General features: G+C 39.7%; 1 protein-coding gene across 20 annotated transcripts in view; it reads right to left on the reverse strand.

Moving 5' to 3' along the window:
- The window catches only part of PATJ (PATJ crumbs cell polarity complex component), a 405,040-nt gene that overhangs the window by 25,313 nt on the left and 364,484 nt on the right, over positions 1 to 15,243 (reverse strand). For 16 of the 20 annotated variants that reach the window (XM_049696921.1, XM_049696959.1, XM_049696949.1 and 13 more), the window contains one exon: positions 9,451 to 11,625. The exons of 2 other annotated variants lie outside the window; for them this stretch is intronic. In XM_049696921.1, the coding sequence (XP_049552878.1) occupies positions 11,479 to 11,625 (147 nt within the window). In that variant the 3' untranslated portion in view covers positions 9,451 to 11,478. Of the gene's footprint in view, positions 1 to 9,450; positions 11,626 to 15,243 lie in introns of those variants that run through there. 2 more of the 20 variants (XM_049696933.1, XM_049696915.1) reach the window with 1 other exon arrangement.

Genomic DNA, 15,243 nt, shown 5'->3' on the forward strand with positions numbered 1-15,243 from the left:
TTTTATGGCTGAGTAATATTCCATTGTATATATGTGCCACATCTTTATCCACTCACCTGTTGATGGACACTTAGGTTGCTTCCATATCCTGGCTATTGTAAAGAGTGCTGCAGTGAACGTTGTGGTACATGACTCTTTTTGAATTATGGTTTACTCAGGGTATATGCCCAGTAGTGGGATTGCTGGGTCATATGGTAGTTCTATTTTTAGTTTTTTAAGGAATTTCCATACTGTTCTCCATAGTGGCTGTATCAATTTACATGCCCAAAAACAATGCAAGAGGGTTCCGTTTTCTCCAAACCCTCTCCAGTATTTATTATTTGTAGATTTTTTGGCGATGGCCATTCTGACTGGTGTAAAATGATACCTCATTGTAGTTTTGATTTGCATTTCTCTAATGATGAGTGATGTTGAGCATCCTTTCCTGTGTTTATTGGTAATCTGTATATCTTCTTTGGAGAAATGTCTATTTAGTTCTTCTGCCCAGTTTTGGATTGGGTTGTTTGTTTCTTTGGTATTGAGCTGCATGAGCTGCTTGTATATTTTGGAGATTAATCCTTTGTCAGTTGCTTCATTTGCAAATACTTTCTCCAGTTCTGAGGGTTGTCTTTTTGTCTTGCTTATGGTTTCCTTTGCTGTGCAAAAGCTTTGCAGTTTCATTAGGTCCCATTTGTTTATTTTTGTTTTTATTTCCATTTCTCTAGGAGGTGGGTCAAAAAGGATCTTCCTGTGGTTTATGTCATAGTGCTTTGCCTATGTTTTCCTCTAAGAGTTTAATAGTGTCTGGCCTTACATTTTGGTTTTTAATCCATTTTGAGTGTATTTTTGTGTATGGTGTTAGGGAGTGTTCTAATTTCATTCTTTTACATGTAGCTGTCCAGTTTTCCCAGCACCATTTATTGAAGAGGCTGTCTTTTCTCCATTGTATATTCTTGCCTCCTTTATCAAAGATAAGGTGACTATATGTGCATGGGTTTATCTCTGGGCTTTCTATCCTGATCCATTGATCTATATTTCTGTTTTTGTGCCAGTACCATACTGTCTTGATTACTGTAGCTTTGTAGTACAGTCTGAAGTCAGGGAGCCTGATTCCTCTAGCTCCATTTTTCTTTCTCAAGATGGCTTTGGCTATTTGGGGTCTTTTGTGTTTCCATACAAATTGTGAAATTTTTTGTTCTAGTTCTGTGAAAAATGCCATTGGTAGTTTGCCAGGGATTGCACTGAATGTGTAGATTTCTTTGGGTAGTAGAGTCATTTTCACAATGTTGATTCTTCCAAAACAAGAACATGGTATATCTCTCCATCTGTTACTATCATCTTTGATTTCTTTCATCAGTGTCTTACAGTTTTGTGTATACAGGTCTTTTGTCTCCTTAGGTAGGTTTATTCCTAGGTATTTTATTCTTTTTGTTGCAGTGGTAAACAGGAGTGTTTCCTTAATTTCTCTTTCAGATTTTTCATCATTAGTGTATAGGAATGCAAGAAATTTCTGTGCATTAATTTTGTATCCTGATACTCTACCAAATTCATTGATTAGCTCTAGTAGTTTTCTGGTAGCATCTTTAGGATTCTCAATGTATAAAATCATGTCATCTGCAAACAGTGACAGTTTGACTTCTTTTCCAATTTGGATTCCTTTTATTTCTTTTCCATCTCTGATATGCTATGGCTAAAACTTCTGAAACTATGTTGAATAATAGTGGTGAGAGTGGGTATCTTTGTCTTGTTCCTGATCTTAGAGGAAATGGTTTCAGTTTTTCACCATTGAGAATGATGTTGGCTGTGGGTTTGTCATATATGGCCTTTATTATGTTGATGTAAATTCCCTGTGTGCCTACTTTCTGAAGAGTTTTTATCATAAGTGGGTGTTGAATTTTGTCAAAAACTTTTTCTGCATCTATTGAGATTATTATATGGTTTCTATCCTTCAGTTTGTTAATATGGTGTATCACATTGATTGATTTGCATATATTGAAGAATCCTTGCTTTCCTGGGATAAACCCCACTTGATCATGCCGTATGATCCTTTTAATGTGCTGTTGGATTCTGTTTGCTAGTATTTTGTTGAGGATTTTTGCATCTATGTTCATTAGTGATATTGGCCTGTAGTTTTCTTTCTTTGTGACATCTCTGTCTGGTTTTGGTATCAGAGTGATGGTGGCCTTGTAGAATGAGTTTGGGAGTGTTCCTCCCACTGCTATATTTTGAAGGAGTTTGAGAAGGATAGGTGTTAGCTTTTCTCTAAATGTTTGATAGAATTCACCTGTGAAGCCTTCTGGTCCTGGGCTTTTGTTTGTTGGAAGATTTTTAATCACAGTTTCAATTTCAGTGCTTGTGATTGGTCTGTTTATATTTTCTATTTCTTCTTGTTCAGTCTCGGAAGGTTGTGCTTTTCTAAGAATTTGTCCATTTCTTCCAGGTTGTCCATTTTATTGGCATAGAGTTACTTGTAGTAATCTCTCATGATTTTTTTGTATTTTTGCAGTGCCAGTTTTTACTTCTTCATTTCTAATTTTATTGATTTGAGTCTTCTCCCTTTTTTGCTTGATGATTCTGGCAGGTGGTTTATCAATTTTGTTTATCTTCTCAAAGAGCCAGCTTTTAGTTTTATTGATCTTTGTTATTGCTTCCTTCATTTCTTTTTCATTTATTTCTGATCTGGTATTTATGATTTCTTTCCTTCTGCTAACTTTGGGTTTTTTTTGGTTGTTGTTGTTCTTTTTTCTCTAATTGCTTTAGGTGTAGGGTTAGGTTGTTAATTTGAGATATTTCTTGTTTCTTGAGGTAGGATTGTATTGCTATGAACTTCCCTTTTAAAACTGCTTTTGCTGCATCCCATAGGTTTTGTGTCATCGTGTTTTCATTATCATTTGTTCTAGCTATTTTTTGATTTCCTCTTTGATTTCTTCAGTGATCTCTTGGTTATTTAGTAGTGTATTGTTTAGCCTCCTTGTGTTTGTATTTTTTACAGTTTTTTTTTCCTGTAATTGATATCTAGTCTCATAGTGTTGTGGTCAGAAAAGATACTTGATATGATTTCAATTTTCTTAAAGTTACCAAGGCTTGATTTGTGACCCAAGATATGATCTATCCTGGAGAATGTTCCATGAGCACTTGAGAAGAAAGTGCATTCTGTTGTTTTTGGATGGAATGTCCCATAAATACTAAGTCCGTCTTGTCTAACGTGTCATTTAAAGCTTGTGCTGCCTTATTTATTTTCATTTTGGATGATCTGTCCATTGGTGAAAGTGGGGTGTTAAAGTTCCCTACTATTATTGTGTTACTGTCAATTTCCCCTTTTATGGCTGTTAGCATTTGCCTTATGTACTGAGGTGCTCCTATGGTGGTTACATAAATATTTACCATTGTTATATCTTCTTCTTGGATTGATCCCTTGATCATTATGTAGTGTCTTTCTTATCTCTTGTAATAGTCTTTATTTTAAAGTCTATTTTGTCTGATATGAGAATTGCTACTCCAGCTTTCTTTTGATTTCCATTTGCATGGAATGTCTTTTTCCATCCCCTCACTTTCAGTCTGTGTGTGTCCTAGGTCTGAAGTGGGTCTCTTGTAGACAGCATATATATGGGTCTTGTTTTTGTATCCATTCAGCCAGTCTGTGTCTTTTGGTTGGAGCATTTCATCGATTTACATCTAAGGCAGTAATCGACATTTATGTTCCTGTTACCGTTTTCTTAATTGCTTTGGGTTTCTTATTGTAGGTCTTTTCCTTCTCTTGTGTTTCTTGCCTAGAGAAGTTCCTTTAGCTTTTGTTGTAAAGCTGGTTTGGTGGTGGTGAATTCTCTTAATTTTTGCTTGTCTGTAAAGGTTTTAATTTCTCCATCAAATCTGAATGAGATCCTTGCTGGGTAGAGTAATCTTGGTTGTAGGTTGTTCCCTTTCATCACTTTAAATATGTCCTGCCACTCTCTTCTGGCTTGCAGAGTTTTTGCTGAAAGGTCAGCTGTTAACCTTATGGGGATTCCCTTGTATGTTATTTGTTGCTTTTCCCTTGCTGCTTTTAATATTCTTTGAATTTAATTTTTGATAGTTTGATTAATATGTGTCTTTCTCCTTTGATTTACCCTGTATGGGACTCTCTGTGCTTCCTGGTCTTGATTGACTATTTCCTTTCCCATGTTAGGGAAAATTTCAACTATAATACCTTCAAATATTTTCTCAGACCTCTTTTTCTCTTGTTCTTCTGGAACCCCTATAATTCGAATGTTGGTGTGTTTAATGTTGTCCCAGAGGTCTCTGAGACTGCCCTCAATTCTTTTAATTCTTTTTTCTTTATTCTGCTCTGTGATAGTTATTTCCACTATTTTATCTTCCAGGTCACTTATCTGTTCTTCTGCCTCAGCCATTCTGCTACTGATTCCTTCTAGAGAATTTTTAATTTCATTTATTGTGTTTTTCATTGTTTGCTTGCTCTTTAGTTCTTCTAGGTCCTTGTTAAACATTTCTTGTATTTTCTCCATTCTATTTCCAAGGTTTTGGATTATCTTTACTATCATTACTCTGAATTCTTTTTCAGGCAGACTGCCTATTTCCTCCTCATTTGTTTGGTCTGGTGGGTTTTTACCTTGCTCCTTCATCTGCTGCATATTTCTCTGTCTTCTCATTTTGCTTAACTCACTCTGTTTGGGGTCTCCTTTTTGCAGGCTGTAGGTTTGTAGTTCCCGTTGGCTTTGGTGTCTGCCCCCAGTGGGTAGGATGTTTCAGTGGCTTGTGTAGGCTTTCTAGTGGAGGGGGCTGGTGCCTGTGTTCTGGTGGGTGGAGCTGGATCTTGTCTTTTTGGTGGGCAGGGCTGCATCCGGTGGTATGTTTTGGGGTGTCTGTGAACTTAGTATGATTTTAGGCAGCCTCTCCACTAATGGGTGAGGTTGTGCTCCTGTCTTGCTATTTGCTTGGCATGGGGTGTCCAGCACTGGAGCTTGCTGGCCGTTGGGTGGTGCTGGGTCTTAGCGTTGAGATGGAGATCTGTGGGAGAGCTCCTGCCAATTGATATTACATGGGGCTGGGAGGTCTCTTGTGGTCCAGTGTCATGAACTTGGCTCTCCTACCTCAGAGGCTCAGGCCTGACACCAGGCCAGAGCACCAAGACCCTGCCAGCCACACGGCTGCTGGTCTTGGAGAGTCTTTTAGGGAAGGGGGGGGCTGCTGCAGCTCACCCTGGGGGCATAGACACCGGCAGCATCCATTCCTAGGAGCTGATTCTACTGTGAGGAAGGTGGTGCTGGCAGGCGCCATAGTGTGGAGACTAACATTTAAATTAGTAGACTTTGAGTCAGCAGATTGTCTTCTGTAACGTGGGTGGGCTTCATCCAATCAGTTGAAGGCCTGACTAGAACAAAAAGACTGGCCTCTCTGAGCAGGAGGAAATTCTCCTGCAGCCTTCAGACCTCATCAGCACCATCAGCTCTCCTGGGTTGTGAGCCTGCCAGCCCACACTGAAGATTTTGGACTTGCCAGCTTCCATAATTGCATAAGCCATTTCCTTACAATAAATCTCTTTCCACACACATCCTATTGGTTCTATTTCTCTGGAGAACCCTGACCAATAAAATGTCAGACAGGAAATTTCTGCTCCTAACCTTTACAAACAGCTGAATCCCATCCCTCAGGGTGTGGGGGTCCTTGGAATCTGTTTTCAAACAGCTATCCTGAAGTTCCCAGGAAATAAAATGTTTCTGGAGTGGCTGGTACCCCTTACTCCATCACATTTCTTCTGCTCTCCCAGGAGAGGAAAGCAGGGCACGTGCCCAGTCAAGACATTAGGCAGGAGGGGCAGGTGACACTGCACCTGTCATCAGCTATGGCTGCCTTGAGAAGAATGCCTAAACTGCTATGGGAATTCCTCCCAGAATGTAGAGCTGTATGGGGAGTTGACAGACTGCATCTTCTTTGTCAACATCCAAAAGATACGTCTATTTTTCTTGGTCTCCTAGCCTTTATTTTTGTCTTGCAAGTGCCTTGTGTTGTGGAGCTAAGTTAGGGAGAATTGAAATAAGCTTTAAAAATTTGGGGCTAATTTAGAAGCCATGTGTGGGCGCTCTACGACAGTTTGCTAAATTGATGAATTTCCACCGAGATTTACTGAAGACTCTTCTGCCTGCAAATTAGCTGAATGGACTGGGCAAGCCACTTACTCCCTCTGCCATGTTTTTCCCACCTGTGAAATGAGAGTGGCATTGTGGCAAGCAGGACAGACTCCAATTCTGAGGCTGTCACAATTTCGAAAATCTGATTCTAGAAGGAGGATCAGAAAAAATATTTGCTCCTATATAGCTTTGCCCAGCACAGGTCCTGATACTTGACAGCATCATCTCAGGGACTCAAGACCAAAGCAGCTTCTTCCTCCTTAAAGTGACTGGAAATGGAAGCACTGCTCAGAATGGGTGCAGGTTACAGACTCTTACACACACACACACACACACACACACACACACACACACACACAGAGAACTCTTCCAAATTTCAGTTTATCTTGGTGTTATGCAGAGAGTGAAATGTTTCTTTTTTCATCTTTACTTAAATATAGAGAATTTGAAGTTTGAGAGTCAAGCTGTCAAAAATTTTACATTTGCAGGAGGCTGACATAAAACTGGAACTATTACCTAAATTTAAAATTGTGTGTTCAAAAAAGTCTCACTATTCCGATTGACTTTAATAGGAAAACAGAAGTATAAATAAAGTATAAAATTGGGAAGAGGAATTGGGGACAAAAAGTTTCAGTTTCTTATAAAGTTTGAAAACCAACACTAAGGAAAGGCAATGTGGCTCCATCTCCCAAGATAAGATGGTGGGAGTCCTCATCCTGAAAAAGTGTGTTCCTGAAGAGGGATATCCTCCCTAGGTCACCTGCGAAGGGGTGGCTGTGGGCAGGGGTGGGAGAAGGAGCCCAAGGACTGAGTCAAATGGGCTGTCAATTCCAGAAACTGGGAGAAACCAAGGGGGCTTACTGGGATAGTGCTTCTTTAAGTGCAAAATGCTTACAGAAAATTGAATCATCCTATTGTGAGAAATTGATTCTTATTACCATCTCAAATCCTTTTGATTAGATCAAGAATAAAGGACTTTTGCTTCTGTCCATGAATTAAGTGCTATGGGAATTGCCCTTAGCACCTGCTGTAGTAAACAATGGAAGAGTGGATATAATATATGAAAGAACAGTTTTCAGACATTGGACAACAGGTAGCACAGGATTTTAAAGCCCAAAAGAAGGGAAACAAGGGAAGGTCTACAAGTGCCCCAGTTTACTGCCTGGAGGCAGTACCCAGGCTACAACCCAGGGAAGGGGAACCAAATAGACTCCATGAGTTGCAGAGAGAGATCAAAGTTTAGGGAGGCCATGGTGGGTGAGCTGTAAGGCAGAGTGCTGGCCAGGAGGGAGCTGCATGGAGTACGAGCTTAGAGCCCTGCAGCTATAGAGGCCCTTAAGTCTTGGTTGGAATATGAATCTGCACATGCACGAGAGGGAACTCTTCAAGGAAAGAATCACCTGGAGTTCAGACAGGGCTGTGGATGGTTTCCACCTGTCAGAGTGGAAAGACCTCATGATATACAGGCATTGGATAGAAATTTCAGAATGCCTTAACAGTGGGACAAAATTAGCTCTAAAGGCTGCATTAGATCTGCCCTAGGAAAGCCTGAGAACAAGAGTTGAAAGGATCAAACTGATCATGAGTTAACATAACTGCATGCCAGAACAGTCCACTACCATTTAAAGGAATACAATGGAATCCATCACCCAACAACGTACATTTTACAATGCTTGCATCCAATAAAAAATTATCAGACATGCGAAGCCAAAAGATAAGACCCATCCATAATCAGGAAAGAAAATTCAATCAACAGAACACTCTAGAAATAGCAAAGATGGAATACTATAGTAGAAAAGGGTCTTAACTACTATAGTCTTAAAATATATTCACGTATATAAAGCAGGGGCAAAGTATAGCCTGTGGGCCCAAGTTGGCTCACTGCCTGTGTGTGAAAATAAAGCTTTATTAGAACACAGCCAGCTTGTTCATTTATGTTTTGTCTACCGCTGCTTGCACGCTACAATGGCAAAGTTGAGTACTTATGACAAAGATTACAAAGGCCTGAAAAGCCTAAAATATGTATTATCTGGTTCTTCACATCAAAAGTTTGTTAACCTCTGATGTAAAGGAAAACATGGCCATGAGGAGGGAAATGGAAGATATTTTAAAAAGACCCAAATAAAACATCTAAAGATGGGACATACAGAATTTGAAAAGTACACTGGATGAAATTAACATGAAGGTGAATGTGACCTAGTCCCTGTTTTCAAAGAAGTGTCTCATCTGGTGGGGGCGGGGGGGGGGCTGACTTCTTTGACAGTGGATGGGTGTGAAGAAGGGAAGAAAGGGAGTGTGGCTGGGTTAATAAAACAGTTTACAATTCCAAATTCCTGGAACGTACCAGGTTAAAATTGCTTGCCGAGGGTTGATGGTAATTGAAGTGCCTTGCCTGGTTCCGGAGGTGGGCAGCAGGCGTATGGCATTGGTATTACTCCCCATCCAGCTATATCCCAGTGGCATGGCTGACAATGGAAGCCTTGGTTTCAGCTTTTTGATAACACAAGCTCTAGTTACACAAGCTCACAGCATTTTAATCAGTTACACACTTTGTTATCTGACTTGGGGCAACAATTCAGAGCTAAGCCTCTCTCGGAAATATTTTCTTTTTAAAGGTCATTACTGATTGAAACCACTAATTTCTAGCATGTGTCTAATTTCAGACCATCTCCATAAATGGAATAAGAGGTTTATTGTTAATATTTATTTATGTAGTACTTACTATGATCCAGGCACTAGACTAAGAGTTCTACTTGGATTTTATTCATTATAGTGCTTTGAACTCTCCTCTCCCCCTTTTCTGATTGAAGAAACTAAATAACTTGGACAAGGTCACATGGCTACTACATCAAGATTCAAACTCAGGCAGTGTGATGCCAAGACTCACCTTCTGGACTGCTACACTGCCTCCTTTGAAAAGCATCTTTTCTAATGCCTGACAACACAGCAGCAATTAATACGAGACAGCTATTAATGGATCCTAGATATTAATAGGATACTAGACTTTGTGAAAAGTTGATTCTTTTTCTATTAGGGAACAAAATAGCTGATGAAAACACAAAACAAGATGCAGAAATTAAACTTCTCCATATATAATAAAACTCCATTTGCTCCTTGGTAACTACATTTATTTAGAATTTTTGGAAATATCTTATACATACAAACTTTCAGCAGTTTTATCTTTCCTGGTTTACTTCCCTCTCATGCTAACTCTAATAAATGGTATCATTACTATACTTAAATGGCCCAAATGATGAGGCTAAAACAATATATGTGGCTACGAGAGAACTACTCCTTTCACAAATTCCCATCTTCATATTCTCTTAGCTTGGTAAGTTCTGATGCAAAAAAAAAAAATGTTTTAGGGAAGGCACTTATTTACTAGTCATGCAAGCAGAGACAGAACCAGTTATGAGAAGCAATAGTTATATCAATTTACTGCAGCAAGGAGTATAAAGCACCGCAATTCCTTTATCAAGAGACTTGTTGTAGCATGTCCTAAAAGGATAATGTGTAAAGAGACAAAACAATGATATGTTACTTCAAAATGTGTATTTAATGCCCATTCCATCAAAATCAAGCAGAATCACATTTCAAAAGTATATATATATAACGTATGTATGTATTTTTTTTTAAGGTGCATTTTCAAGTTTTATTTGGGCTTTATTTCTTCTTGGCTGCTTGAGGTGTTCTTGCAGATACAATTAACAGAGAACGTTCTGAGGCTGATAGGCTCTCATGCATTGAAAAATAATTTCTAACAACACTGCGTATCTCAGGATACATCAGACATTTCAAAAGCCATGTGTAAATTCAGAAAACTTAATACCAGTAATGAAAGACATTTTCAACATGAAATTTAGGCACTCTACACTTTGGAATAGCCATAAAATATTCCAACAAGAGTTAATGCACTTTGTGATTACATCTACTGAAAGATAGTTCTCAATTAAAATCTATACTTATTAAATAACATTTTAAATTGGAGCCCATTACATTTTGATAATTATTGTGAACGATTTGCAGCATTGTGTTTTAGTTAAATAATGCCACACTACTTCTATTACCCATTCTGGTACTCATCTTTTGTGGTGCATTTTTTCACAGAAGAACCTATAACATTCATTGATAAGCATCTCCCCCCACCCTTTTCCTGCTAATACCTGAATAAGAAGGCCCCTAACCAACTTTAAAGGTATTCTTTTATTTTCTGCTGTAGTTGCTTTCTTAGCATGAACGCTTCAGCGAACGGGAGGCTGCCTGGAGACCAGGAAACAGTCTCCAGGGAGCCATCACTGATTCCTAGGCTCAGTCCACTTGTTCAGTCACTCTGTGGCTAAGTGCGCTGCTCCATCTACGTTCCTACACTGCGTGCTGCTCGACGGACAGGCACGGAGCCAAGCGGAGGGATACTCAAATTTGTCACTCCACTTTGCACAATGCCAAGGCCATCCAGACCTTGGCTGTCTTTAGTAAAAACTTGCTGACCTCTGCAGCGTGGTTCTGGGGCTTCCACCTCCTTGTCTGAAGCCTGAGGTGTGGGAATGATGCCTGCCTACTGAAATGCTGTTAACTCCAGATGAACTTCCCAGACTTGAGCATAACTTAGCATTGTTAGAATTCAGAACATGGATGCTAATTGTTCTTGCTGAGAAGAAGGTGCATTTTCTCAGTGGTATGCACTTATGTAGCTAAGAAAACAATTAGAAAGCCATTCAGAATTTTTAGATTACAGTCTGCAAATTGACTCATCATAATCACCAATGACTAACTTATAAAGATCTACCCAGAGAAATGAATTTGAGGCTTATTTGACAATAAGTCGTACAGAAAAGAGCACAGTAATTTCCTACAGGAGAATATGGTATTTCATCATGGGCATCACTGCTAAGTTAATTACACTGCTAATGTTTTCTGGTGTATCTGAAGAGACAATTAGCATACGTAAATCATGAGTGAGATGACAAGTTGCTTAACATTTGTTTCTGTTCATTGGATGTGCTCTGGTTGCTGCTTAGCCTCCATGAGTCGGGACGGGGAGACAAGGACATAAGGAATGAGAGGTTGTTAACTTCCATTTCAGCAAATATAATCAGAACCACTTACTACTAGTTGATAAACATTGATGTTAAATGCAAAATGCATAAGACTCAGCTGTTAGAAATTAACCTCACCAAGAGGTGAGAGAATCTGGGAAACATTAGATTGTCAACTTGGGAAATTCACGTGAAACCTAGGCCATCTCTCCCAAGCAGAGAGGCTGAGATGGTAAGAATGAAGGTGGGTTTTAGTTGAGGCTGCTTTGCATCCTCAGAACTTTGTCTTCCTATGGATATTCTACAACCACATCTATCTTGTGATCAGGACCCAAGGCTCAGGACAGCACAGTTAAGACTACAGTTCCTCTCTGGTGTTTTAGAATGGCCACAGCTTCCTCATGTGTAACACCTTCCAGAGTCTCACCATTAACAGCTAAAATCTGATCACCTCGCTTCAATCGGCCGTCATCTGCAGCTGCTCCCTGCAAACAAGAAACATTCCAGTTTAATCTAGGATGATGCAATTAATATTCAAATAATATTAACATGATGGTGTGCATATTAAAAGAAAAACTTTTAAAACTACCAATTAAAGTTATTTCTAGGTAATACTTTTAAATTAAGAAAACTAAGAAAAATGTAGGATATGTTATTTGAATAATGGTTGAACAGTAATCATAATTATGCATTGTTTACATAACATACTAGTAGAAATGTCCTGACGTTCACATTTCTTTTAATACCAGTAGGACCTTATTTCAATATTCAGTACTGAATGGAATTTGAATGTCATATCACGTCACATTCATGAATATGTAGCATACAAAGGCAGAACTGAATCTGGTATTAGCTTTATCCTCTAAATGGGTGAATTTTATGGTATGTGAACATATCTCAATAAAGCTGTTCTATATACATATATATATAAATATAAAAATACACAGAAGTGGAGCATTTCTAAAATTTTGTAATATATTCAATAGCTTCAACTTTACCTTTGATCCATCTAAATAGGTTTCTAAATGACTACTTTCATTACATATTCATTCATGCATGGCTCTTCAGAATGGCACAAAGCAAGTGAAACTTGGGCTTTTCTTCCTTCTAAAGCTGAGTATCAAAAACGCCATGATATTACTAGAAATACTTTGGACGAGTAAGGAAATAAAAGACCTAGAAAATGATTCACAGGAAGCTTTCTCCATCTGTTGGAGTAATTGTGAGAACTCCTGGAAAAGTTAGTGCCAAAAGAGTCCTCTAAATGATGTGGAACTACTGGGGAAATTAACCAAGGCCCGTGGGCACCTGGTCGCTGATGGCCTCCTGCAGAAGCCGAGCTAAGAGGCACTAACACTCCAGAGACCTGTGTCCTACAGCATGGAGGTCCTGAGGTGGTGGGTGAATTATCTAGAATTTCAAAGCCGTGAAAAGGATGGAATTCCTGTAAAAAGATGTAATAAAGAATATTCAAAACCAGGACTATACTGGGGGGAAAATACCAAGATTAAATAATTTGCAGCTTTGTTCAAAAATTTTTTTTTCTTTTAAGAAAGTGTGTTAACTGCACCGAAGACAGGATTAAACACGTAGTGCTAATGGATAAATCTAACTTGATTTTAATAAATTTTACATGCTGAGATTTAAGCGTTTCAGTTAACCTCAGATACCTGTGTAATTAGTTCTTTAAAGAGCACATTAAGCTCTTCAAGTTTTCATTTTCACTAATGCAAAAAAGGTCGATTTTTCGGCTTTCTAGGATGTGTACACTATTTCAGGTATTGCCGTGCTTGCCTGATAATTACACTGACCTGAATCTCCTCTCCTACGTTATTAATGTGGCATCTGTAGACTAAACAAGGGAAGGAAGAAATAAATGGCTCACAGAGAGGCCTCCATCTAGCTTGGAAACGTGGCCTTATCCACTTGCTGTGTCCTAGTTTGGTCACTTCGCCTTCCCTACGCTGTTATATAGGCTCTATTATCTATCTTTCGCCCTGTTCCAAGGATTAAGGGTACGGCACACCGTATTTACTCAATCATGGCGGTAGTATAATAAGATGAAATGAATGATGATCAAACTCATGTTTTCAGATTTCACAGGCTCCAAAAAATTGCTCCCTCAATTTTCAGGGCTGTCGAAGTCTTTAGGCCAATCTCTTGTTGGCTTATGGTAAAATTCGGCTGCTGAAGGGACTAAGATCTAAAGTTGGCTTTGATTCTGAAGTTTCCAACCAAACACCTGAAAGAAAATGGAAGGCCCTGCCAGCCAGTTAATCAGACGGATTAAGCCTCGCAAATCCTGCACACCCTAAGTGTCTGTGATCCTTCCTACTTCTGGAGGGGAAGAAAAGACCTGGATGGGCCACAATCATTTCTTAGTTGAGCAAGAGAACTGTTAAAAGATGCTTAGGACACCAAAAAGGTCACGTAATAATCCACACCCTGTGTCCAGCCTGTGGACATTTGAGCTCCAGAAACCTGAATCAGAGATAAACATTTTAAAGAATGTATGCTCAGTGTTTAAAAAAAAAAAAAAGAAAACATATAGCTGTAGTTCCTAGATCAAAACACCTATGGGGGGAATCTTTAGCTTAGTGGGGGCTCACTTTGCGGCCATTCCACTGTCATTATCTCCACAGCCGGCTCTTTTAAATGCGAAGTATAACAATCCTCCCAAAGAATCATGATCACAGCTACTTATGGTGTTATCCTAGGAAAAGGAGGGTCTGTAGGCGGTTTATCCACCTTGGGAATTATCAGACTGGGGCAGCACTGTCATCCAGAATGTTTCTGATCTGCCTTTCCTTTCCCTGTTCATCCATCATCAGGTCAACAGATGTGTGTATGGGAATAACATGCCCCCTAGACAGGCATCCTAGCAAGATGGAAACAGGTGCGTAAATCTGTAGCTGCTTGGGCTTCCCTGGTGGCACGGTGGTTGAGGGTCCGCCTGCCGATGCAGGGGACACAGGTTTGTGCCCCGGTCCGGGAAGATCCCACATGCCGTGGCCACGGAGCCTGTGTGTCTGGAGCCTGTGCTCCGCAACGGGAGAGGCCACAACAGTGGGAAGCCTGCGTACCGCAAAAAAAAAAAATCTGTAGCTGCCTAATGTGTTCCAAAAGCAAACGCCAAACGACTTGAGGCTTATGTCAGGTCACGGTTACACCCAATTAACAGGTGATAAGTTCTGCACAGGTAAAAGCAAACTTGTATATAGTGTATAGTACAGCCTTCTGGAAAGAGAAAGAATCTGTCTTATTTCTTCTGTGGAAGGCCTTTATTTCTTTAGGAAAATAAAGCACTAGGAGGCAATTGGATCAATTAATAAACAAATGATTGTGATAAAAGCAATGAAGAATGAAGTTGTAGTATCAAAACTAAATACTTTCAGAGATCTTAAAAATTTATAACAAATTTAAATTCCAACTTTAATAATGAAATTAAAAACTTATCTAAGAGCTATCTAGTGGCAGCAGTAGAAACCTACACTATGACCTGTGTATTAAGTAGGATGAATTGGACTACTTAATTCTTGAAAGATACCGTTATCCACCCCTTTTTTTTTTCTTTTTATAAATTTATTTATTTAATTTTTGTCTGCGTTGGGTCTTCGTTGCTGTGCGTGGGCTTTCCTCTAGTTGCGGCAAGCAGGGGCTACTCTTCGTTGCGGTGCACAGGCTTCTCATTGCGGTGGCTTCTCTTGTTGTGGAGCATAGGCTCTAGGCGCACGGGCTTCAGTGGTTGTGGCATGCGGGCTTAGTTGCTCTGCAGCATGTGGGATCTTCCCATACCAGGGCTCAAACCCATGTCCCCTGCATTGGCAGGCGGATTCTTAACCACTGCGCTGCCAGGGAAGTCCCCTGTTATCCAGTCTTAGTCTAACTCACTGGGTTAATCCTGCAAGTACTTGGCAGACTATTGGAAGAGAGAAAGCACCTTCAGCTAAGGCATCCTGAGGTTGGGCAGCCATTAATGCTGCACTGATCGCAGGCTTGTACAAAGCTTTATGCCATGGCCCTCTGCAATATCTTAAAGTAGAAAGCTAAATCTTTGTTCTCGCAAGAACAATACCTCCAAGGCCAAAGAGCTCTTGCAAAGA

This window comes from Orcinus orca, chromosome 1 (assembly GCF_937001465.1).
Source record: "Orcinus orca chromosome 1, mOrcOrc1.1, whole genome shotgun sequence".
NCBI lineage: Eukaryota > Metazoa > Chordata > Mammalia > Artiodactyla > Delphinidae > Orcinus > Orcinus orca.